Source organism: Somniosus microcephalus, chromosome 3 (assembly GCF_052327205.1).
Source record: "Somniosus microcephalus isolate GS21.2 chromosome 3, FLI_Smic_1.0, whole genome shotgun sequence".
In the NCBI taxonomy this organism is placed as follows: Eukaryota; Metazoa; Chordata; class Chondrichthyes; order Squaliformes; family Somniosidae; genus Somniosus; species Somniosus microcephalus.
Window position 1 is genome coordinate 249,333,889 of NC_140989.1, and position 24,311 is coordinate 249,358,199.

The following is a 24,311-nucleotide window of genomic DNA, read 5'->3' on the forward strand; positions in this document are numbered from 1 at the left end:
GGCTATCGCGCCGGCCACTGCCTACTGTGGAGGAAGCACCAGCAGTGGGCCCTATCGAGATATTTTATTCATCGATAATTGAACGATTGCCAGTAACAAAAGCGGATATAGAGAAGGAGACCCGCAATGAACCGACGCTGTCACGGGTATATGAATTGACGGTGAGGGGATGGCCAGCACATGGCGACTCACTGTTGTCAGCATTCTGATCCAGAAGAGAACAGCTGTCAGTATGCCAGGGGACAGTGATGTGTGGATCCAGAGTGGTGATTCCACCCAAGTTAAGGGAGAGAGTGCTAAATGAGCTACATGAAGGTCATCTGGAGGGAGGGAAAATGAAAAGCCTAGCTAGGGCTTATGTGTGGTGGCCGGGAATCGATCAACAAATCGAAGACCTAACTAAGAGCTGCTTAGGATGCCAGAAGGTCCAAAATGCACCACCACATGCCCCTCTACACCCATGGGAGTGGCCCTCCTCTCCATGGCAACGGGTGCACATTGATTTCGCTGGTCCATTCATGGACTCAATGTTCTTAATAGCAGTGGATGCTCATTGAAAATGGCCTGAGGTGATAAAGATGTCTTCAGCAACTACAGAGAAAACGATTGCAGTCCTACGGACCATATTTGCCAGAAACGGGTTGCCAGAGCAGATCTGCTCTGATAATGGACCACAGTTTGTGTCCGACGAGTTCCAAAAATTCATGCAAAGGAATGGGGTAAGGCATTACACATCCGCCCCGTATCATCCAGCCACCAATGGATTGGCCGAGAGGTTCGTACAAACCTTTAAGAAGGCGATAAAGGCCATGTGCGACGAGGAAATTCCACGACAGCATAAGATGGACAATTTCTTATTAGCCTACCGAAACACGACACATGCAGTTACCAACCAGACCCCGGCCATGATGTTCTTTAACCGAAGGTTGAGATCTCGTCTGGACTTGCTCAGACCAAATGTGTGAAGAAATGTTGAGGACAAACAATTCCAGCACATCAACGAGAAGCCAACAAGGAGCTTCAATGTAGGGCAACCAGTCTTGGCCCGGGACTATCGATGAGTGCGGATATCGGCAGCGGGTGGAGGCAGAGCAGCGCGGCAGAGCGACTACAAGAGGCCCCAGAGGCTCAGGTAGGCCTCAGTGCGGCATCGGCAGCGGGTGGAGGTGGAGCAGCGCGGCAGAGCGACTACAAGAGGCCCCAGAGACTCAGGTAGGCCTCAGTGCAGCATCGGCAGCGGCTGGAGGCGGAGCGGAGCGGCAGAGCGATTACAAGAGGCCCCAGAGGCTCAGGTAGGCCTCAGTGCAGCATCGGCAGCGGCTGGAGGCGGAGCGGAGCAGCAGAGCGACTACAAGAGGCCCCAGAGGCTCACGTAGGCCTTAGTGTGGCATCGGCAGCGGCTGGAGGCGGAGCGGAGCGGCAGAGCGACTACAAGAGGCCCCAGAGGCTCAGGTAGGCCTCAGTGCGGCATTGGCAGCGGCTGGAGGCGGAGCGGCAGAGCGACTACAAGAGGCCCCAGAGGCTCAGGTAGGCCTCACCAATCTCCAATCTCAGGCAAGGAGAGAGGTAAAAAGTATTCAAGGTGTGGCGTCACCACAAAACAGGTAGGTGATTGGTTGGAGTATTTCTCTCGTTTTAAAACTTTAAGTCTGTGGTTTATAGTTTTTAAGGTTGCTGTGGTGTACCAAGGCCTTTCTGGTGCAGAGTGACTGTTGGTAAACCATTTAACTGGTGTAACTAGAGGGATTGATTTAATTTAAATCCAATTAATTAAAGGGGATACTAGCATCTAAAATCGGGCAGAGGGTGTCCATAACTAACAATAAAACATTTAATTAATTAAATAGAATGGAGCAGATGATGTGTTACTGTTGCGAGATGTGGGAGCCGGTGAACCCCAATGAGGCTCACGGTGATTACGTCTGTGACAAGTGTCTGCTGCTACAGGAACTCCAGCGCCGTGTTGATGAGCTGGAGTCTGAGCTTCAGACACTGCGACACATCAGGGAGGGGGAGAAGTACCTGGACTCTGTGTATCAGGAGGTGGTCACACCTATGAAGTTAAGTAATTCAGATGTAGCCCATGGTCAGGGACAGGACGGTGTGACTACGAGTGAGGCAGGTACGGGGATCCAGGAGGTAGAGCTGGAGGAGCCGCAGCCCTTGCTCTTGACCAACAGGTTCGAGGTTCTTACTCCCTGTGGGGACAGGAGCAGGGACTGCAGGGAGGATGAGCAACCTGGCCACAGCACCGTGGAACGGGGGGCCATTCAAGAGGGGGGAGTAAATAGAAATCTTGTAGTGGTAGGGGATAGTATTATTAGGGGGATAGATAGAGTTCTCTGCAGCCGAGAGCGAGAGTCCCGAAGGCTGTGTTGCCTACCCGGTGCCAGGGTTAAGGACATCTCCTCTGGGCTGGAAAGAAACTTGCAGTGGGAGGGGGTGGATCCAGTTGTCGTGGTCCATGTTGGTACAAACGACGTAGATAGGACTAGGAAGCCGGTTCTGTTAAAGGAGTATGAGCAGCTAGGGGTCAAATTAAAAAACAGAACCTCAAGGGTAATAATCTCTACCTGAGCCACGAGCGAATTTGGCTAGGACAAATAAAATTAGAGAGTTAAATGCGTGGCTCAAAGACTGGTGTGGGAGAAATGGGTTTTGCTTCCTGGGACACTGGCACCAGTACTGGGGCAGGAGGGAGCTGTTCCGTTGGGACGGGCTTCACTTGGCCAGTGCTGGGACTAGAGTCCTGGTGGATCATATAACTAGGGCTGTAGAGAGGGCTTTAAACTAACTAGTGGGGGGAGGTTCCTAGAGAGCAAATAATAAAAATGACAACAGAGAAGGTCATAGACTTAGGTAGCAGTGGGGAAATTAAAAACCAGAGTGTGTCAGGAAGGGGTAGAAGGTATGGAGTAAAAGGTAAAGTAATAAAAAGGGCAAAAGCAGGAACTAAGTGTCACAAAACATATTTGAAAGTTCTCTATCTGAATGCACATAGCATTCGTAACAAAATAGACGAGTTAATGGCACAAATAACTACATATGGGTATGATCTTGTGGCCATTACAGAAACATGGCTGCAGGGTGACAATGCCTGGGAATTAAACATACCAGGTTATTTAACGATCAGGAAGGACAGGCAGGAAGGAAGGGGAGGTGGGGTGGCTATGTTAATAAAGGAAGGGATCACTGTAATACAGAGAAATGATATTGGGTCAAAAGATCAGGATAATGAAACAGTTTGGGTGGAGGTAAGGAATAATAAGGGGAAAAAAACACTAGTGGGCGTAGTTTATAGGCCTCCGAACAGTTGCAACTCTGTTGGACGGAGTATCAATCAGGAAATAGTTGAGGCTTGTAATAAGGGAGCATCTATAATTATGGGGGATTTTAACTATCATATTAATTGGACAAATCAAATTGGGCAGGGCTGCCTTGAGGATGAGTTCATTGAGTGTATTAGGGATGGGTTTCTTGAGCAGTATGTAACTGAACCGACCAGGGGGCAAGCAACCTTAGATCTGGTCCTGTGTAACGAGACAGGATTAATTAAAAATGTCCTATTAAAGGATCCCCTTGGAATGAGTGACCATAACATGGTTGAATTCCACATTCAATTAGAGGGTGAGAAGGTTGGATTTCAAACAAGCGTGCTAAGCTTGAATAAAGGAGACTATGAAGGTATGAGAGCGGAATTGAGTAGAGTGGATTGGGAAAATAGATTAAAGGGTAAGACGATACATGATCAGTGGTGTACATTTAAGGAGTTATTTTACAACTTCCAAAAAATATGTATTCCACTGAGAAGAAAAGGGTGTAAAAGAAAAGACAGTCATCCGTGGCTAAGTAAAGAAATTAAGGATAGTATTCGACTAAAAACAAGGGCATATAAGGTAGCCAAATCTAGTGGGAGGATAGAGGATTGGGAAAACTTTAAAAGACAGCAAAAAGTAACAAAAAGATTGATTAAGAAAGGGAAGATAGATTATGAAAGTAAATTAGCAAAAAATATAAAAACAGATAGTAAGAGTTTTTATAGTTATATAAAAAGAAAAAGGGTGGCTAAAGTAAATGTTGGTCCCTTAGAGGATGAGACCGGGAAATTAATGGTGGGAAATATGGAGATGGCAAAAACACTGAATGAATATTTTGTATCAGTCTTTACAGTAGAAGACACTAAGAATATCCCAACACTGGACAAACAGGGGGCTATAGGGGGGAGGAGCTAAACACGATCAAAATCACTAAGGAAGTGGTACTCGGTAAAATAATGGGACTCAAGGCAGATAAATCACCTGGACCTGATGGCTTACATCCTAGGGTCTTGAGGGAAGTGGCGGTAGGGATTGTGGATGCATTGGTAATAATTTTCCAAAACTCCCTGGAATCAGCAAAGGTCCCGGCAGACTGGAAAACTGCTAATGTAACGCCCTTATTTAAAAAGGGCAGTAGACAGAAGGCTGGAAACTATAGACCGGTTAGCCTAACATCTGTGGTAGATAAAATATTGGAGTCCATTATTAAGGAGACAGTAACAGGACATTTGGATAATCATAATTTAATAGGACAAAGTCAGCATGGTTTTATGAAGGGGAAGTCATGTTTGACAAATTTGCTGGAGTTCTTTGAGGAAGTAACATATAGGGTGGATAAAGGGGAACCAGCGGACATAGTGTATTTAGACTTCCAAAAGGCATTTGACAAGGTGCCACACCAAAGATTATTGCTTAAGATAAAAAATCACGGGATTGGGGGTAATATTCTGGCATGGATAGAGGATTGGCTATCTAACAGAAGGCAGAGAGTTGGGATAAATGGTTCATTCTCGGACTGGCAATCAGTAACTAGTGGTGTTCCACAGGGGTCAGTGCTGGGTCCCCAACTCTTTACAATCTATATTAACAATTTGGAGGAGGGGACTGAGTGTAACATATCAACGTTTGCAGATGATACTAAGATGGGAGGGAAAGTAGTGAGTGAGGAGGACATAAAAATACTGCAAGGGGACATAGACAGGCTAAGTAAGTGGGCAGAAATTTGGCAGATCGAATACAATACTGGAAAGTGTGAGGTTATGCACTTTGGCAGGAAAAATCGTAGAGCAAGTTATTATCTTAATGGCAAGAAACTGGAAAGTACTGAAGTACAAAGGGATCTGGGGGTCCTGGTGCACGAAACTCAAAAGGTTAGTATGCAGGTGCAGCAAGTGATTAAGAAGGCCAATGGAATGTTGGCTTTCATTGCTAGGGGGATAGAATATAAAAATAGGGAGGTATTGCTTCAGTTGTACAAGGTATTGGTGAGACCGCACCTGGAATACTGCATACAGTTTTGGTGTCCATACTTAAGAAAAGACATACTTGCTCTCGAGTCAGTACAAAGAAGGTTCACTCGGTTAATCCCGGGGATGAGGGGATGGACATATGAGGAGAGGTTGAGTAGATTGGGACTCTACTCATTGGAGTTCAGAAGAATGAGAGGCGATCTTATTGAAACATATAAGATTGTGAAGGGGTTGGATCGGGTGGATGCGGGGAGGATGTTTCCGATGATGGGTGAAACTAGAACTAGGGGGCATAGTCTTAGAATAAGGGGCTGCTCTTTCAAAACTGAGATGAGGAGGAACTACTTCACTCAGAGGGTGGTAGGTCCATGGAATATGCTGCCCCAAAAAGCTGTAGAAGCTACATCATTACATAAATTTAAAACAGAAATAGACAGTTTCCTAGAATAAAAGGGAATAAAGGGTTATGGGGAACGGGCAGGAATTTGGACATGAGTCTAGGTTCGGTTCGGTCATGGCCCTGTGGGTAGCGGAGCGGGCCCAGGGGCCATGTAGCCTGATCCTGCTCCTATTTCGTGTGTCTAATTCTGTTAGATTCAGGAGATGGTTCAGTGATAGTAGATTGGCGGTTAGGATCAGATCAGCCATGATCTTATTGAATGGCGAAGCAGGCTCGAGGGGCCGATTGGCCTACTCCTGCTCCTATTTCTTATGTTCTTATGTTCTTATGAACAGAGAAGTGGCAACCCGGAACGATATGTACAAGGCAGGGGCCATTAATGTACACAGTGGATGTCGGGAAGAACATTGTGAGACGCCACGTCGAACAGATCTTAGCATCACAGGAATACGTCAACCCCATGTCTCGAGTACCTGGGGATGAACCCGACATACCGGTAGTATCTACTTCAGACCCAGTAGCAGTGGAACCCGATGAACTACCCGATGAAAGGGGGTCAGAATTGCCTCTGCACCAAGAACAAGAACCTCCGGAAAGGCGCTATCCCGAAAGGGTCAGGAAGCCGCCCGAAAGACTGAATCTGTAAATGGACTTTTGTTATTGAATGTACATGTAAAAATGTAATTGTTATTTGAATATTAAGGGGGTATTATTAATCTAAAAAGGGAGGAATTGTAGTGTATGTGCTTTAAGTCAGAACTACTTTTTACAGCTCCTGTATACTGTAGTACCGGCAGTGACCACACCGGTATATAAGCTGTGCGCATGCCTCTGTACCCCAGTCTAGAGATTACCCTCCTCCAGTAAAGACCTGTTATTTGTTTATGTACAGCATCCGTGTAATTATTTATCCACCGAACCACGGATCTAACAAAGCCCTCTAAGAATTTTATACGTTTCAATGAGATCACCTCTCATTCTTCTAGACTCCAGAGAATATAAGTCCATTCTACTCAATTTATCCTCATGGGACAACCCTCTCATCCCAGGAATCAATCTTGTGAACCTTTGTTGCACCCCCTCTAAGGCAATATATCCTTCCTCAGATAAGGAGACCAAAACTGTACAAAGTACTCCTGGTGTGGTCTCACCAAAGCCCTATATAATTGCAGCAAGACTTCCTTACTTTTATACTGCAACCTCCTTGCACTAAAGGCTAACATGCCATTTGCCTTCCTAATTGCTTGCTGTACCTGCATGTTAACTTTCTGTGATTCATGTACCAGGACACCCAAATCCCTCTGAATCCCAACATTTACTAGAGTCTCACCTTTTAAAAAATATTCTACTTTTCCATTCACCAAAGTGGATAATTTCACACTTCCCCACATTATATTCCATCTGCCCCCTTCTTGCCCAATCACTTAACCGGTCTATATCCCTTTGCAGCCTCTTTACGTCCTCCTCACAGCTTACTTTACAACCTAGGTTTGTATCGTCAGCAAACTTGGATATATTATACTCGGTCCCTTCATCTAAGTTGATGTAAGCTCCCAAAGTGTGGACCAAGTGATATACAAGGTCGACATCACTGGCTTGTTGAAAGAAAGACAGACCCAATAATTGAAGTCAAAATGGTTTATTCAGGCCTGGGGAGATTTTTTCTTGTGTCCCTACACAAGGCTCAAACTCCAACGAACCTCTCGAAGTCCACACAGTTATACAAAAATTAAGGCCCTGCCCTAGGGGAGGGGATAAGCTTATCAGCATATACAGAGTTATAGCTAAATTGTAATTATAAAACCATGACAGTTCATCTTCTTGCCGGTCCCAATCCCACCTTTCGTTATCAGTTGGTCCCGTCACGTCCTGTGACTATGGGCCTCATCTTAATTGCTTTACAACCATCTAATTGCCCGTAGCCAGGTGGTGTTGCTTGTTTTCCTTAAGATAGCAGTCCTTGTTATGGCGCGCAAAGTACAAACTTTTGGCCTTGTTCTCAGGTTACTTCTGCAAAGCAATCACATTCTCATCCGTCCTACCATACTTTGAAGAATGGAACCCTGTTGTAATTTATAATAAACGAATTCTTCGATATGTTATCTTGTACATGTGTTGCCTGCCTGGCTGACCAGACATCCTCCCTAATCTTCCTACGAGTTGCGCTGCAGTTGAATCTTTCAACAGTCACCTAATCATGTTTTAAAACTTAGCTGGGTAGAATGCAATATACAGACTTCTATATCATTTAACTCAGAGTATGAATTAACCCATTCCCTCCACCTTGTACATTGGTGCTGCAATTAAATCCTGGAATTCTTGCCCTGTTATGCCCAATTTTTAATATCTTACTTCATAAGTCATTGATGTAGATTGTGAATAGCTGAGGCCCAAGCACTGATCCTTGTGGTACCCCGCTAGTTACACCCTGCCATCCTGAAAATGACCCGTTTATTCCTACTCTCTGTTTTCTGTCCGTTAACCAATCCTCAATCCATGCTAATATATTACCCCCAATCCCATGACCCCTAATCTTGTGTAACAACCTATTGTGTGACACCTTATCGAATGCTTTCTGAAAATCCAAATATACTGCATCCACTGGTTCTCCCTCGCTAGTTACACCCTCAAAAAATTCTAATAGATCTGTCAAACGCGATTTCCCTTTCATAAAACCGTGTTGACTCCGCCTAATCATATTGTGATTTTCCAAGTGCCCTGTTACCACATCCTGAATAATAGATTCTAGCATTTTTCCTGCTACAGATGTCAGGCTAACTGGCCTATAGTTCCCTGTTTTCTCTCCCTGCATTTTTGAACAGCGGAGTTACATTTCCTACCTTCTAATCCACGGGAACCGTTCTAGAATCTAGGGAATTTTGGAAGATCAAACCAATGCATCCACTATCTCTGCAGCCACCTCTTTTAAAACCCTAGGATGTAGGCCATCAGGATTTGTCGGCTTTTAGTCCCATTAATTTTTCCAGTATTTTTTCTTTACTAATATTAATTACTTTAATTTCCTCACTTTCATTAGACCCTCGGTTCCCTGCACTTTCTGATATGTTCTTTGTGTCTTCTTCTGTGAAGACAGACATAAAATATTTGTTTAATGTCTCTGCCATTTCTTTATTCCCCATTATAATTTCTCCTGTCTCTGCCTCTAAGGGATCCACGCTTACTTTTGCTAATCTCTTCCTTTTTACATATTTGTAAAAGCTCTTACAATCTGTTTTTATATTTCTTGCTAGTTTACTCATATTATATTTTCTCCCTCTTTATCACTTTCTTGGTCATCCTTTGCTGATTTTTAAAACCCTCCCAATCCTCAGGCTTACTACTCTTTTTGGCAACATTGTAAGCCTATTTTAATCTAATACTATCCTTAACTTCTCGAGTTAGCCACTGTTGTACCACTTTTCCAGTGGAGTTTTTATTCCTCAGGGAATGTACATTCGTTGAGAATTTTAATTTATTTCTTTAACTGTTTGCCATTGCTTATCTACTGTAATATCTTTTAATCTAATTTTCCAATCTACCTCAGCCAATTCGCCTCTCATACCTCTGTAATTGGCTTTGTTTAAATTTAAGATCCTAGTTTTGGACTTAAACACATCACTCTCAAACTTAATATAAAATTCTATCATATTATAATCACTCTTCCCCAGAGGATCCTTTACTATAAGATTACTAATTAACCCTGTCTCAATACACAATACTAGATCTAATATAGCCTGTTCCCTAGTTGGTTCCTCAACATATGGTTCTAGAAAACTCTTTTGAATGCATTCCATGAATTTGTCCTTCAAGCTACTTTTGCCAATTTACGAAAATTAAAGTCCCCAAGGATTATTGCTTTACCCTTGTTACATGCACCTCTAATTTTCTGATTTTCATGATTTTGAACATCTCTATCATATCACCTCTGCCCTAAGGAGAACAACCCCAGCTTTTCCAGTCTATCCACATCCCTGGAACCATTCTAGTAAATCTCTTCAGTATCCTCTCCAAAGCCCTCACGTCCTTCCTAAAGTGTGGTGCCCAGAATTGGACACAATACTCCAGCTGGGGCCGAACTAGTGTTGTATACAGACTTAGCATAACTTCCTGGCTTTTGTACTCTATGCTTCTAATTATAAAGCCATATAACCCCATATGCTTTACTAACTGCTTTGTTAACCTGTCCTGCCACCTTCAAAGATTTGTGCACAAACACCCCCAGGTCTCTCTGTTCTTGCAGCCCCTTTAAAATTGTACAATGGTCTCATGGAATTTCCCACCACCCAACCACCTGCAAAACTTAACAAGCCCATCCCACTCATGCCCACTGCCAGCATAGGTAGGCAAAGCCATGATTTTGCTCTTATTGCAATTTTGGTGCTGATAATCTACGCACAGTTACAATTACTTGTTTTCTGGTTACGGCCAAATCCCTTCAGATATATCACAGTATTTGATTAGCTTTGCAGGGTAGCAGTGAGGATGTGACCTTTCATTTCCCCTGATCCCCATCCTGGGCGTAGATCGCTCTGATGCCCTCCATGCATAAATAGCTTTCTAGCATTTACTGTCAAGGCTCACACATGAAGAATACGAGTGAGTTACTGAAGGATGGCTGGCACCTTCGTTCAGCAATTGGCAGTGCCTTCAGGAGATAGTAATGGGATGAATAAAGCATAGTGAATGGGCCAGGAGTGAGTTATTCACTGTATTCGAGGATTTCAGATAGCTGATACAGGGCAAGGTGCTCTGTGTAATTTCTGTCCGGTGAGATCCACAGTCAGTGTTGTTACTGGGTTTATTTAGCACATCAGTATCAAAACACAATGGGAAAAATTGCACCCAACCCAATGCACTTTAATGCGTGATACTCTAAACTCATCCCCTCAAATTGCTCCCACCACCAGATCTGCTCCCTCTAGTTATAGTGACAGGCCTGTGCCCATCAGTACTGCTTCCTCTAGTTATAGTGACTGGCCTGTGCACCCTAATGTTATACAGTGACAGACTTGCCCCACTCCAGAACCTTGAGCTCACAATCCAGACTGACTCCAGTGCAATACTGAGGGAGTGCTACACTGTCAGAGGTACTGTCTTTCAGATGAGCCAGTGAACAAAGGCCCCACCTGGCCTTTCAGATGAATGTAAACAATCCCGTGCCATTATTCAAAGAAGAGCAGGGGAGCTCTCCTGGCCAACATTTATCTTGCAACCAACACCATTAAAACAGATTATCTGGTCATCTATCTCATTGCTGCTTGTGGGACTTTTGTGTCCCAAAGGCACTTCAAAGGATTGTTATAAAACAATATTTGACAGTGAGTACACACAGCGAGTACACTTCAAAAAGTACTTTTTTGGTTGTGAAGCGCTGTGGGACATCTTGATGACATGAAAGGCATTACATAAATACAAGTTATTTTTTTAATAAGAGTTTCACACTGGCAGGATACTTTCCGAATGGCCAATAATCTCATCTAAACCCTCTTCCATCTTTTTCAGAAGATTGGTTAGTGTGGCAGTCCAAACCGTGTGCCAATGTAGGAGTCTGCTCCAGTGGGTGGTGTCTGTCTCCAGGAGTGTCTACCATCACCCCCTCTCTCTCTCTCTATCTGTAGGAGTCTGTCTCCAGGAGTGCCTGCCACCACCACCACCCTCTCTCTCCCTATCTGCAGTGGATGGTGTCTGTCTCCAGGAGTGTCTACCCCCTGTCTCCCTATATGCAGTGGGTGATGTCTGTCTCCAGGAGTGTCTACCACCACCATCCCCTCTCTCTCCCTATCTAGTGGGTGGTGTCTGTCTCCAGGAGTGTCTACCACCACCATCCCTGTCTCTCCCTATCTGCAGTGGGTGGTGTCTATCTCCAGCAGTGTCTACCACCACCATCCCTCTCTCTCCCTATCTACAGTGGGTGGAATCTGTCTCCAGAAGTGTCTACCACCAGCACACCCTCTCTCTCCATATCTGCAGTGGATGGTGTCTATCTCCAGGAGTGTCCACCACCAGCTCCTCTTTTGAACCTCTTTTGATTGAACCAATTAACTGTAAATTAATAAAACTTTAAATAAACCTTAACAAATTAAATTGAAATTTGGTTTGCCAGGGTGATGAAGCACTCCAGTCCCCGCGGCGCCCACCGGCCACGGAAACAACACCAGCTCTCTCTCTCCCTATCTGTAAGGGGTGCTGCGCCTCGGGCGGCAGCTCCTCCGGGCCGGCAGGGGGCGCCGCGGCCGATGCTTGTACAAAAGCCCCGATGCGGTAACTAAGCCCCCCGCCCCGCCCCCTCCCTTTCCAGACATGGCGACTCACGTCAGCGAGCTGGAGGCCGCGAAAAAGACTTTGACAGAGGCGCTGGGCGAGAATGTGAAACAGTGAGTGGGCCTTATGTGTTGTTGCTGTGCTGACGGTTGGTGTTACATTTGAGGCCCGGCGGCGCCGTGAGCCCAGCTGGTTACTATGGGTGTCTGTGGGCTCAGCAACGCCGGGCCGAGCGAGAGCGCCGCCTCCGCCAGGGCCTTGCGGCACTTCACTGAAGGACTTTTCATTTCAATCCACCACCATCAGTCTCTGACAGTGCCAGCCCGTGTCCGCAGTGAGTGGCCGGGTGATTCTGCAGCCGGTGCCCGTTGCCCTGTGACTGAATACCTGCACAGGCAGGTGGCGCCAGGCACCTTTGCTTCCCCTACAACTACAAACTGGCGTTCAGCACACCCAACTTTGATTTCCCCCCCCCCCTCCCCACACTTAAGATTTCCAGCATGCGCGGTGTTTTGCTTTTGTGCTGCTTTATTTTTCATTTGGCGGGTTTGCAGAAAGAGAGGGGTGGGTTGCATAGATAGTGAATGGGCCGAATATGCACAAATATTTTCAGTTTTATTAAAAAAACGAGTTTTTTCCCAGCCCTTGAATAATTGGGAGAAATTGGACTTTTATAAACAAAACTTGAGTAAATTTGGAGAATATCAATTTTAAAAAAGTCTTTATTTTCAACATCACTAAGACTCAAAATAAAAAGTTACAGTCAACCTAAATGACAGTCCACAATTATTTTCACAGTTTACTGACACCACTTTTATAGGGCTCGCCATTAGACACTCACTGCCCCATAGACATTGAAGAACCTGTGTTGTGGCTCCAGCCACTTGTCACTATGATGGTATCAAAAGCCATTGGAGATTATGCACTGGGGAACAGTTGCAATCTTATTTTTAACAAATAATGCCTTGGTGTGTGATCGGAGTCTGTTTTTAATGGCTATCCATTGTGTTTTATAATAATAAAACCATTATTTGGAAAAGGTTTGAAGTCTTGGTTGATCTCGCCTTTGATTACCTGTGTAAAGTCTGTGGGTTGTATAGTGAATTAATACACAGACTACAAGAATAACTTTTAACAGGACTTTACTATTCGAAGGTCAGGGCGAATCTGCCCAATAAATCCTTACACAGCACTTATATACCGGTGTGGTCACCACCGGCATTACAGTATACAGAAGCCAAAATAAAGTAGTGCAACACCTAAAATAGTTCTCTTAAAGGTGGACGGTTACATACAATAGTTCTCTTAAAGGTAGACGGGTACATACACTACAACCTGAAAGAGTTAAGAGAGTTAAAATAAATACCCTTATAGTGTGGTAACTGTCAGTGCATTACTGTCCTCGCTCCATACCTAACTAGGAATGAAAGAATAAAATATGCCATTTAAAAAAAAAACTATCGTCCTTCCATTAGTACCTAAAAGATGATAAAGCCATTGTTTAGTTTGCAACTGAACATCGGGCTCGGAGATGTGTGCGCATCACATTGATGATGATAACATAGAGTACACAGCATGTGTGCTAACATCATGGATGCAATTTTTGGGCACTACTGATTTTAGGTAAGAACCAACAGGAAGTTTAAAAAAAAAAAAAAAAAAAATCAAATTCAGGAAGAAATTGGTATTTACTGATTCACCACCAAAATAATAATATGCATTGTAGAAGTTTAAAAAATAAAATAAAATAAAAAATGTAATGGTCCCTATGCATTAGTAATTCACAATGTGATATCTGACTGTGTATAAATTCCAAATCTAAAGGCCTGGTTGGAGTAAACTACATAACCTGGGGATTAATTTTGTCTTCATGTGTTTGTGTAAAATTGTTTTGTGAATTATTTTATCCATCACTGTTCCTGCCCCACCCTAATCAGTGCCCTCATACATGTCTCATCTCCAAGTGTGACTTACGTAATGCCTTTCTCACATCTCCTAATTCTACCTTCTACAAACTGCTACTCATTCAGACTCTTCTCCACCCCCACCCCACATCCGATCATCTACTAAACCCCACTCATCTATCACTGTTTTTGTTCACCTCCATTGGGTCCCCATTCCACAGTGCATTGACTTAAAATGTGTCATCCTTGCACCTCTGAGTCTGAATTACTGTATATTTTTCTACATTAAAGACACTATATAAGTGCAAGTGTTGTTGTGGCTGCACGTTCCCTGTCTCCAGTTTGCTCATTTTTCTTTCTCAGATATTGGGCAAACTTGAAGCTTTGGTTCAAGCAAAAGATAAGTAAAGAGGAGTTTGATCTGGAAGCGAGGAGACTCCTTACTCAAGATAATGGTAAGATCTATGACTGTTTATTTCCCTTACCTCTGATAGATATGCCAGTGGATTTTGTGAATGAAAACTCGTATACTAAATCACTATCAGATGGCTCAGCACGCGGTACATTGATTTTGGAAGGGGTGTTGTTGATGCAGACACCAGAATTTCAACTCTGCGACCTAGATTGAAATCCAGTCTAAACTGATGGGATAAAAGTCTCCTCTGTCTGCTGCCTGTAAGGATCCTATGTAAAATGCATTTGGGTAGCCTACATCCAGTTACTCATAGTCACAGTACAAAATACGGACCAATGTGAATGAAAAGGTAGCAAAAAGTACCAATGAGGGTAATTGCCGTAATCAAATTCCTCATTAAAAAAAAAATCAAGTCTACCATTCATTCGCCAACAAGCACAGAATCAGCCAATCTAATTGCTCAAATCATTTCTTCGCGTTGTTTTGGATTACTATTTCTTCCTTCATCAGGTTAGTTTGCACAGCTAGAAATAAAGTCTAGAACAGACCGATACATTACACAATTCTTCCAAAAAATTTAATTGTCCATAAAATTGATCATTTAATTTTAGAAATGCAGGGAAGAAGTTTCCCCCCACATTGGCCTTCAGTTCTGACTGGAGCCTGGGGCTTAAGTTAGAAATTTTGCCTGGGCCTTGGATGCTGGCCATTACTTGCTGCTATGGACAAATTCTGTGTGCACAAGAGATGCACCAAGGAAGTTGTGGCTTTTTACACAGCTCTTACCTGTCAACCAGGTAGGAAAAGCAGTGAGGAGTTATAACTCCTGGTGATAAATTTTGAGTGTGCGGGAGAGTTTGCATCCTGCAGCTGTGGAACTCAAATACCCAGAGTGCATTGTGACATCCAGGCAAAAAGTGTACATATAACAATTGTGAAGTCTGGATGGTACAAATGAAATCAAAAATGAGGGGGCAAATCTTGCTGGAGCAGGGTATCTCGTGGCGTGCCCCATTGGTTAGACTATTTCCTGTGTCTTTCAGCTGGAAAAATTTTTGCAGCTTAACTTGCTGGAAGTGCGAGCTGATAATGGGGAAACTGGGCATCTGGGACCTCAGTGAACAGCGGGACCAACAGTCTATCTTCTTAACCAATGGTATTTAAGGACTGACAAAGAAAGAGGAATGACGCAGTAGGTGGGTGAATTAGAGCGTCAAATCCGGTGCAGAAAGAGAGATTGAGAGGGAAAGAAAGATTGGATTAAGCGAGAGAGAAAAAAAGACAAAGGAAAAGTAAGAAATTAAAAAATAAAAAATAAAAAAAAATCTAGTTTGAAAATCTCTAAGAATAATTTATTACATTCAGAAATGAGACTGAACCATTTAAATTGTTCTCTTTCTGGGCCACAGAGGTTGATTGGCATTGAATTAACAATTTTCATGTTAAAAGGTTACTTGCGCTCTTAATTACCAGTCCTAACTTTTGTGACTAGTTTAATGGGCAAATAATGTGCAGAAAGAGAAATCGAGAAGGAAAGAAAGATTGGATTAAGCTAGAGAGGGGGGGAAAAAAGACATAAAGTACTCAAAAATAACAGGGAGGCTAAGGGTGAGATGTTGTTTGTGAAAATCCATCAAGTTCTGGAGATTTGCAACTCGCAGTGTATCTCTTAATCCCCTGCACTTGCTGGCCGATTTGTGCATTGATAACGGCGTGCGTTGTTAATATGCTGTTCCTTTTCCAGCAAGATTTGGCCCAAGATTTAAATTTTCCAGAATCGGTGATCAGCTGGGTCAGGACCTGGGTGCATGACCAAGTGTCAGTTATCGGAGACTCAACAACAACAGCAACTTGTATTTATATAGTGCCTTTCACGTAGTAAAGCATCTCAAGGCACTTCGTAGGAGCATTACAAAACAAAATTTGACACCGAGCCAGATATTAAGGCAAATGGCCAAAAGCTTGGTCAGAGGGGTAGGTTTTAAGGAGTGTCTTAAAGGAGGAAAGAGAGTTAGAGAGACGCAGAGGGAATTCCAGAGCTTAGGGCCTTGGCAGCTGAAGGCACGGCCACCAATGGTTGAGCGATTAAAATCGGGGATGCTCAAGCGGCCAAAATTTGAGGAGCGCAGAGGGTTGTGGGGCTGGAGGAGATTACAGCATTGGGGAGGGGTGAGGCCATAGAGGGATTTGAAAACAAGGATAAGAATTTTAAAATTGAGGCGTTGCTTAACTGGGAGCCAGTGTAGGTCAGCGAGCATAGGGGTGATGGGTGCACAGCAGAGTTTTGAATGACCTCAAGTTTATGGAGGGTAGAATGTGGGTGGCTGGCCAGGAGTGCGTTGGTATAGTCAAGTCTAGAAGTAACAAAGGCATGTATGAGGGTTTCAGCAGCAGATGAGCTGAGGCAGGGGCAGAGTTGAGCGCTTTTTTTTTTCCGGAGATGGAAATAAGTGGTCTTAGTGAGTAATGACCTCCCAGGACAGCTTTAGGGGGAAAAAACATATCCACTGTGGGAAGTAAGTGGAAGGGAAGAAATACTTTTCAGAATTATTTAAGTAACTGAGAAGGAGAGAGGATTTAGGGAGAAAACAGAGCAGACTGAACAAAGACATATGCTGTTGGAAGTAGAGCAAAAATAAATCTTTTATAATCTAAATAACTGCGGTTTTGGGGACAAGACAAAAGATAGTTTTATTAAAGGATAAGCAAGTAGTATCACAAATATATCTGCGAGGCCGGTATGAGTAATATTTTTATTTCACGTCAGTTACGTGATGCATTGCTTCAGTAAATTTATTGCACTCCATTGATGGATCAACTGCTGTTGCATTTACACTGCGACAGAACCATAGTAAAAATCAGAAACTATTTCCCAGGTCTTGCACTACCTCATTATTAGTGGCACAGAACTTAGACAATAATAGCAAATCTCCTGTGACCATTATTCTCTGATGACTTAACATTAAACCTTGATAGATTTAGTATGTTAGTACTAAAGGAAAAACATTTGTTTTCCAGTGCATTCCCATAATGACTTCTTGCTTGCGATCCTCACCCGATGTCAGATCATGGTTTCAGCTCCAGGTAAGTGGGAATGGGAAGGTTTGAACTGTATAGCACTTTAAAGAGACCTAATGCTTTCTGTTTTTGCACATTGTCAGAGTCGAAGCTTTTACTCATTCGTACACAATTATGTTTCTTCCATTATATTTAATATGCTGCCATTCTCTTTTTCCTCATTTTGTTGCACAATTTCAGTCAGGTTGCCGAGTAGAATTATTCTGAACTTTATAACTTCAGTAGTTTCAACGTTAAACACCAACCAAATAGACTGATTCATAGTTTATTTTTCTAAAAGAAAATGTTTAGTAATGGAAAAAGCATAGTTGGGATTTTCCATGGCAATTAAGTTATACTGTGTATATCCAGTAACTGTAGCTATATCCAAAATTCTACAAAGCCAATTCAAAGAATTACTGCAGTTTTGAGCTTGGGTAGAATTTCCACATAACTTGGTCATTTTATCAGAATAACTAAATGACTTTGAGGTGTGTTATATGTACTGTCTGCATATTCTGTTTGTTCTAGTATTTGTGTTAACTTCAAGAAGTGTAGATGATGAACACCAGATCAAATGATAAAAATTCCATCTTGGATTTTATCAAGGCTAGAAATGTACTCTAAATGTCTTTGTAAGTTCTTTGTGGCTTTGAAACAGAAAAATCAAAGCTAATTCTTCACTTCAACCCACGTTTAAAAGAAAGAAATTACTCATCCCTGTGATAGAAACATCTGGATTCCCATAGAGGACTTTGTACGATCAGTGAAACTGATCATTGCATTTATAAAAAAATTACTCCTGTGGATGAACCCAGTTTTGACTCCAGTTTGCGCATCTTGAATGGGAGTCTTGGCATCAGTGTGTGCCCCTTCGCTTCGATTGCCACTTGATAGTTTGGCTCCATATTTAGGCGGAGGGGAATTGAGGATGAAGTGGAATCAGAAATGAATCTGGTGATCAAAGCTGTCAAATATTGTGGAGGACAATATTGAAAGTATTGAATGTTATAATTACATTTTATGGACAACGGTTTTATTTAAAGTTTGTCTCTGCTTCTGCTCCCCTTTCCCTTTCCCAATAGGATTGCTGGAAGGCAGGTGTGCTGAATGTTTGACGTGCTTGAAAACAACTCCAGGCATAAGGACGATTGAACTGGAGAGGTGCAGGACTTCAAAAAAGAAGCCCTGATCCCTAGAAATCTTTCTCCTTTAGGGTCCTTCATTGAAGAGAGATGAGCAATTAGGACTAAGCTTGTTCCCAATCTTTTTGGCTCCTGCACTCGTGCTGAGTCCATGTTCCCATGGGTGGAATGATTTGCAGGGTGGAAATTTCAACCGTTTTGATTTCAAAGGCACTCATTTGTTGCACCACTAGGAAGTGTGCATAGCAGAATAAAATGGGACCCCAACTTGGTGGGACAACTTTATCTCCCTTCCCTGGATGTTTTGACACAGAAGGAAAAGCAACAGATAAGGGAAAGTGTTTGAGAACAGAGAAATAACCAAGAAAGAGGGAGAGGCGCAGCAGATGTTTTCTTGCAATGTATAAAGTGCATGCTTTATACACTATTCTTCCTCTTTAACTTGCCTTGATTGGATTGTCAGTAACTCTTATTAAATTTCCTGTGTGATCTGCAAGATAAGTTGAGACACTTACATTCAACAATGGGAGCTATGCATTCTTCCTTGAAAAGTATGAAGTGTAGTTATAGTATCTTTGTACTGTTCCTGTTCCAGAAGGTACTACTTCTCTACTATGGACCAGTCCACCTGCTGCCAAATCTGGTAAACCTAAAAGCAAAAAAAAGTTTCCGTCTCTGCGGGCAAAATTTGAAGTGAGTTATTTTCAACCCTGATGATTTTTTCCCCCTTTTGGTCTGCTGGGTGTTTGACATAGTTCCTTGTGGAAGACACTTTGGTAAAGTTATTTTATTTTGTGTAGATCATTTTCTCAGCTATTCTTTCATCTGTTGGAAGAAGAGCTAGAGCAAGGCAATGCAATGGCTAATTCAGGGCAGCAGAACAAGACAATTGGACCCAGCAGGAAATGGCAGCAGGACGTGTGTGGAGATATACTCCTGGCTGCAGTGTTTTTTGTGCTACATTTGTTTGTGTGAACCATGATTTATCAACGCAGTTTCACCACTTTTTGGATAAATCTTTATTGTGTAATATGTTTTTTAAAACTTTCACTGTTAGCTTTAGAAAATGGTTATTTAAAAAAAAAAATGCTTTCTGGTCTAATTATTAAAACCACAAGTTTTTAATGAATCTATCAATTGTACTGAATTGCATTGTTCCTTGTACAATTGAAAATTTTATAATGGATTTTGAAAGTACAGAAACAAAACTTTTACATATGACAAATTTAAAATGACATTGAACTTGACTATGCACTGTTTGAAGGCAAGTTCTTTGAAATGCCCTTAACTAATAATGTAACAGTAGACGGTCCACACTCCATTTCTTGTTAGTATATCCATCCGAGGAGGTGGATAAAGACTTTAAAAATGTTATTAACATCTTTTAAGAGTAAGACCATGAATAAAATTATCTCTGACTGCGGTGGTCAAAAAAAAATCAATCTTTAATTTTCTGTGTGGGTGTATGTAAAAAAAAAAGTGTTTTAATTGACATTCTTGTCCGCTTTATAATAAGTCCTAATATATGTTAAGTGTTTAATTTAAGTGGCATTGTGCAGTTTGACTTACAACTTTGTATTTTTCTCCAGTATCGTTTTCAAGCGCAGAATCCTTTATCAGGGGCACAACACTTTGTGGCAAAGGATCCTCAAGAGGAGGATGATGTGAAGTTTTGCACTCATACAATGGTGCTTCCCACAAGAGGTCAGCTAGAAGGTCGGATGATCGTAACGGCTTATGAATGTGGACTGGACAATGTATCTGAAGATGCAGTGACAGCAGTGGTGCATGCAGTGGAGGTACTGTAATGAATTTGGCTCTTGTTTGCTTACAAACAAAATTAGGGTCACTTTTTTTAGCTCTTTATAAATGTTTTTTTCTTTTTCTCTTCTGCTCCAAAACTTTAATATCCCTCTGGTGTGACTCCCTCTGCACCTACATCACCCTCTGCATGTGAGAGCAGGCACTATTCCTAAGCCTCTGCTGCCCTTGAACTGGTTGCTACGAGGCTTACTAGGTGAATTGATATGCTCTTGTGATGTATTTCTCCACCTCCAAAGGAAGAATTTCACTAACTGTCTTTGTAGCTATCTTGAGCGTTTATGGTGGGCAACTGGTTTAGCCGTTCATCGCCAGATCTGGCTGGACCCCATAAAGCACTATCCGGTCCTGCTCTCCTCTTCCAGAACAACTCACTGCTCCAGGGTCATCCTTGAATGCAAAGATAACCCCTGGCTTCTCCACTACAAACCGTCTTCTTAAACCACTCTCCCCTGCCTCCTCCACCTTCACCTTCAACAAGTGAGAGGAGCTCATGGATTTCTTTGTCACTAAGATTATGACCATCCCTTCAGCTGCCTCTGCCGCTTCCCTCCCTTCCCCAGCCCACCGGGTCAAACTTCCTCCAAGGTTCCCCTCTGCCCTTGCTCTGAACTCTCATCTTTCTCTAGTTTCTCTCCTATCTCCCCTCATGCCCTCTCCGAGCTCATCTGGTTCATGGGACCCACTTCCAGCTCCCTCGACCCTATTCCCACTAAACTGCTGACCACCCAACTTCCCTTTCTGTCCCTCATGCTAGCTGATATTGTTAACCAGTCCCCCTCCTCTGGTATTGTCTCCCTCCTCTTCAAATCTGACATCATCCCCCCCCTCTCAAAAAATCTAACCTTGACCCCTTTGTCCTTGCAAACTACTGCCCCATCTCAAACCTCCCTTTTCTTTCAAAAGTTCTTGAACTTGATGTCGCCTCTCAAATTCGTGCCCATCTTTCCCAGAGCTCCATGTTTGAATCCCTCCAATCAGGTTTCTGCTACTGCCACATTACTGAAACGGTTTTTATCAAAGTCACAAATGACATCCTATGTGACTGTGACCATGGTAAACTATCCCTCCTCATCCTTCTCGACCTGTCTGCAACCTTTGACATGGTTGACCACACCACCCTCCTCCAACCCCTCTCCTCTGTCATCCAGCTGGGTGGAACTGTACTCACCTGGTTCCATTCTTGCCTATCCAGTGGTAGCCAGAGAATCACCTGCAATGGCTTCTCTTCCTATGAAGGTATGAGGTGTGAGTTGGCTATGATAGATTGGGGAGCTTCATTAAAAGGCATGACGGTGGATAGGCAATGGCTAAGATTTAAGGAACGAATGCATGAATTGCAACAGTTATACATTCCTTTCTGGCACAAAAACACAAAAGGAAAAGTAGCCCAACCATGGCTAACAAAAGAAATTAAGGATAGTATTAGATCCAAAGAGGTGTCATATAAAGTTGCCAGAAAAAGTAGCAAGCTTGAGGATTGGGAGCAGTTTAAAGTTCAGCAAAAAAGGACCAAGAGATTGATTAAGGGGGGAAAAATAGAGTATGAGAGTAAACTTGCAAGGAACATAAAAGCAGATTGTGAAAGCTTCTACAAGTATGTAAAAAGAAAAAGATTAGTGAAGACAAATGTAGGTTCCTTACAGTCAGAAACGGGAGAATTTATAATGGGGCACAAGGAAATGGTCGAGCAATTAAACAAATACTTTGGTTCTGTCTTCACAGAAGAGGACACAAATAACTTCCCAGAAATACTAGGGGACCAAGGGTCTAGTGAGAAGGAGGAATTAAAGGAAATTAGTATTAGTAAAAAAATAGTGCTGGAGAAATTAATGGGATGAAAGCTGATAAATCCCCAGGGCCTGATAATCTGCATCCCAGAGTACTAAAAGAGGTAGCCATGGAAATAGTGGATGCATTGGTTGTCATCTTCCAAAATTCTATAGATTATGAACAGTTCCTGCAGATTGGTGGGTGGCAAATGTAACCCCACTTTTTAAAAAAGGAGGGACATAAAATAGGGAACTACAGACTGGTTAGCCTGACATCAGTAGTAGGGAAAATGCTAGAGTCTATTATAAAGGATGTGATAACAGGACACTTAGAAAATATCAACGAGATTAGACAAAGTCAATGTGGATTTATGAAAGGGAAATAGTGTTTGACAAACCTACTGGAGTTTTTTGAGGATGTAACTGGTAGAATAGATAAGGGAGAACCAGTGGATGTGGTGTATTTGGATTTTCAGAAGGCCTTTGATAATGTTCCACATAAGAGGTTAGTGTGCAAAATTAAAGCACATGGGATTGGGGGTAATATACTGGCATGGACTGAAAATTGGTTAACAGACCGGAAACAGAGAGTAGGAATAAATGGGTCTTTTTCGGGGTGGCAGGCGGTGACTAGTGGGGTACCGCAGGGATCAGTGCTTGGGCCCCAGCTATTCACAAAATTGGCCCAGAAATTCGGGTCGGCGGCATCCCGTGGGTGCTTGCGTACCGGCCATTGTGCTGTGGGCCAGCGTGGTATTCCGATCCTGGGCCTCCTCCAACTGCCTGCGCGCAGTGCTTGCGTATCCCAGGGGCGCAGTTAGTTCGACGCGTCCCCTGGGATCACGTGGGCCATGGAGAGTCAATGGTAGCAGGGAATGCTTCATTCATAAAGTTGACAGGAAGAGCTGGCAAACCTATAAATACGATAAGCCCCAAAACATAACTAAAACTTCTACAGGAAACTTTTTTTTATCCGGCACCGCCGGGACCGATGTGGTGCCGGTTCATCAAAAATTCTGGATAACCGAAAGCTATAGTAAAAGATACGGAGAGATGACAGCTCCGTATAAAGCAACAAACCCTGTTGCTTAGCAACAGGTTCAGAACAATGGCCACAAGTTCCAAGCGTCTCTGTAGCTTAGCAACAGCTGCAGCCACACCCTTGCACAGCAACAGATCGAGGAAGGCAAGTACAATATGAAGTAAAACTTACCTGAACCTACTCCCTGAATTTTGCCGGTTAACCGAGATTTCCGGTTATTTAGGTGCCAGTAAATCGAAAGTTTTCTGTAATAATTTTTTTTTTTAAATCACATTTTTAAAATAACTAAGTTACATGAAATAACTATTTTAAACAATTTAAAATTTTGAAAAAATTAATTACATTTTCTAACGGGGCTAAAAATAAACTTACCCTTTTAAAGTATTTAAAAATAATAAACCTGTGGGGAAAAATGTTTTAATTTTAATCAATTCACCACTTACCTTGTTAAAAGCAGGCCTTGCGCCTGCTTTTTAAAAGTGTAGCTGCTGGAGACTTACCCTCCCGGAGAAACCTGCAAAAAAAAAACAAAAAAAAAAAACGTAAGTTCGATGCGCACGCGCTGCCTCTCCGGCGCGCGCGTTCCACCTGTCAACCCTTTCTTTCAAGGGAACGGAAGTTCCGGTATCCTGCGCATGCACGAAACCGGCACTTTCATTGGGCCTACGCATGAGTACCCAGCGCGTACTCACGCATGGGGACCCGAATTTCTGGGCCAATATATATCAATGATTTGGATGATGGAACCAAATGTAATATTTCCAAGTTTGCTGACAACACGAAACTAGGTGGGATTGTGAGTTGTGAGGAGGATGCAAAGAGGCTTCAAGGCGATTTTGACAAGTTGTGTGAGTGGGCAAATACATGGCAGATGCATTATAACGTGGATAAATGTGAAGTTAGCCACTTCAGTAGGAAAAACAGAAAGGCAAAGAGTATTATTTAAATGGTGATAGATTGGGAACTGTTGAGAAACAGAGGGACCTGGGTGTCCTTGTACACCAGTCACTGAAAGCAAACATGCAGGTGCAGCAAGCTGTTAAGAAGGCAAATAGTATGTTGGCCTTCATTGCAAGAGGATTTGAGTACAGGAGCAAGAATGTGTTACTTTACAGCTATACAGGGCCTTGGTGAGACCACACCTGGAGTACTGTGTGCAGTTTTGGTCTCCTTACCTAAGAAAGGATATACTTGCCATAGAGGGAGT

The 24,311-nt window shown here is 42.9% G+C and overlaps 1 protein-coding gene across 2 annotated transcripts; it reads left to right on the forward strand.

Annotated features, from left to right (window-relative positions):
- Positions 1 to 11,924: 11,924 nt before the first annotated feature.
- LOC147121819 (transcriptional adapter 1-like) lies at positions 11,925 to 21,393 on the forward strand. Of its 2 annotated transcripts, XM_085982328.1 has the most exons (5): positions 11,925 to 12,061; positions 14,216 to 14,307; positions 17,286 to 17,351; positions 19,065 to 19,162; positions 20,059 to 21,386. In XM_085982328.1, the coding sequence occupies exons 1-5, from the start codon at positions 11,988 to 11,990 to the stop codon at positions 20,275 to 20,277; spliced, it is 549 nt and encodes a 182-aa protein (XP_085838454.1). In that variant the 5' UTR covers positions 11,925 to 11,987; the 3' UTR covers positions 20,278 to 21,386. The 2 variants fall into 2 exon arrangements, with proteins under 2 accessions (XP_085838454.1, XP_085838453.1); XM_085982327.1 differs by lacking the exons at positions 11,925 to 12,061; positions 14,216 to 14,307 and adding an exon at positions 15,342 to 15,423 and having other exon boundaries at positions 20,059 to 21,393.
- Positions 21,394 to 24,311: the final 2,918 nt, after the last annotated feature.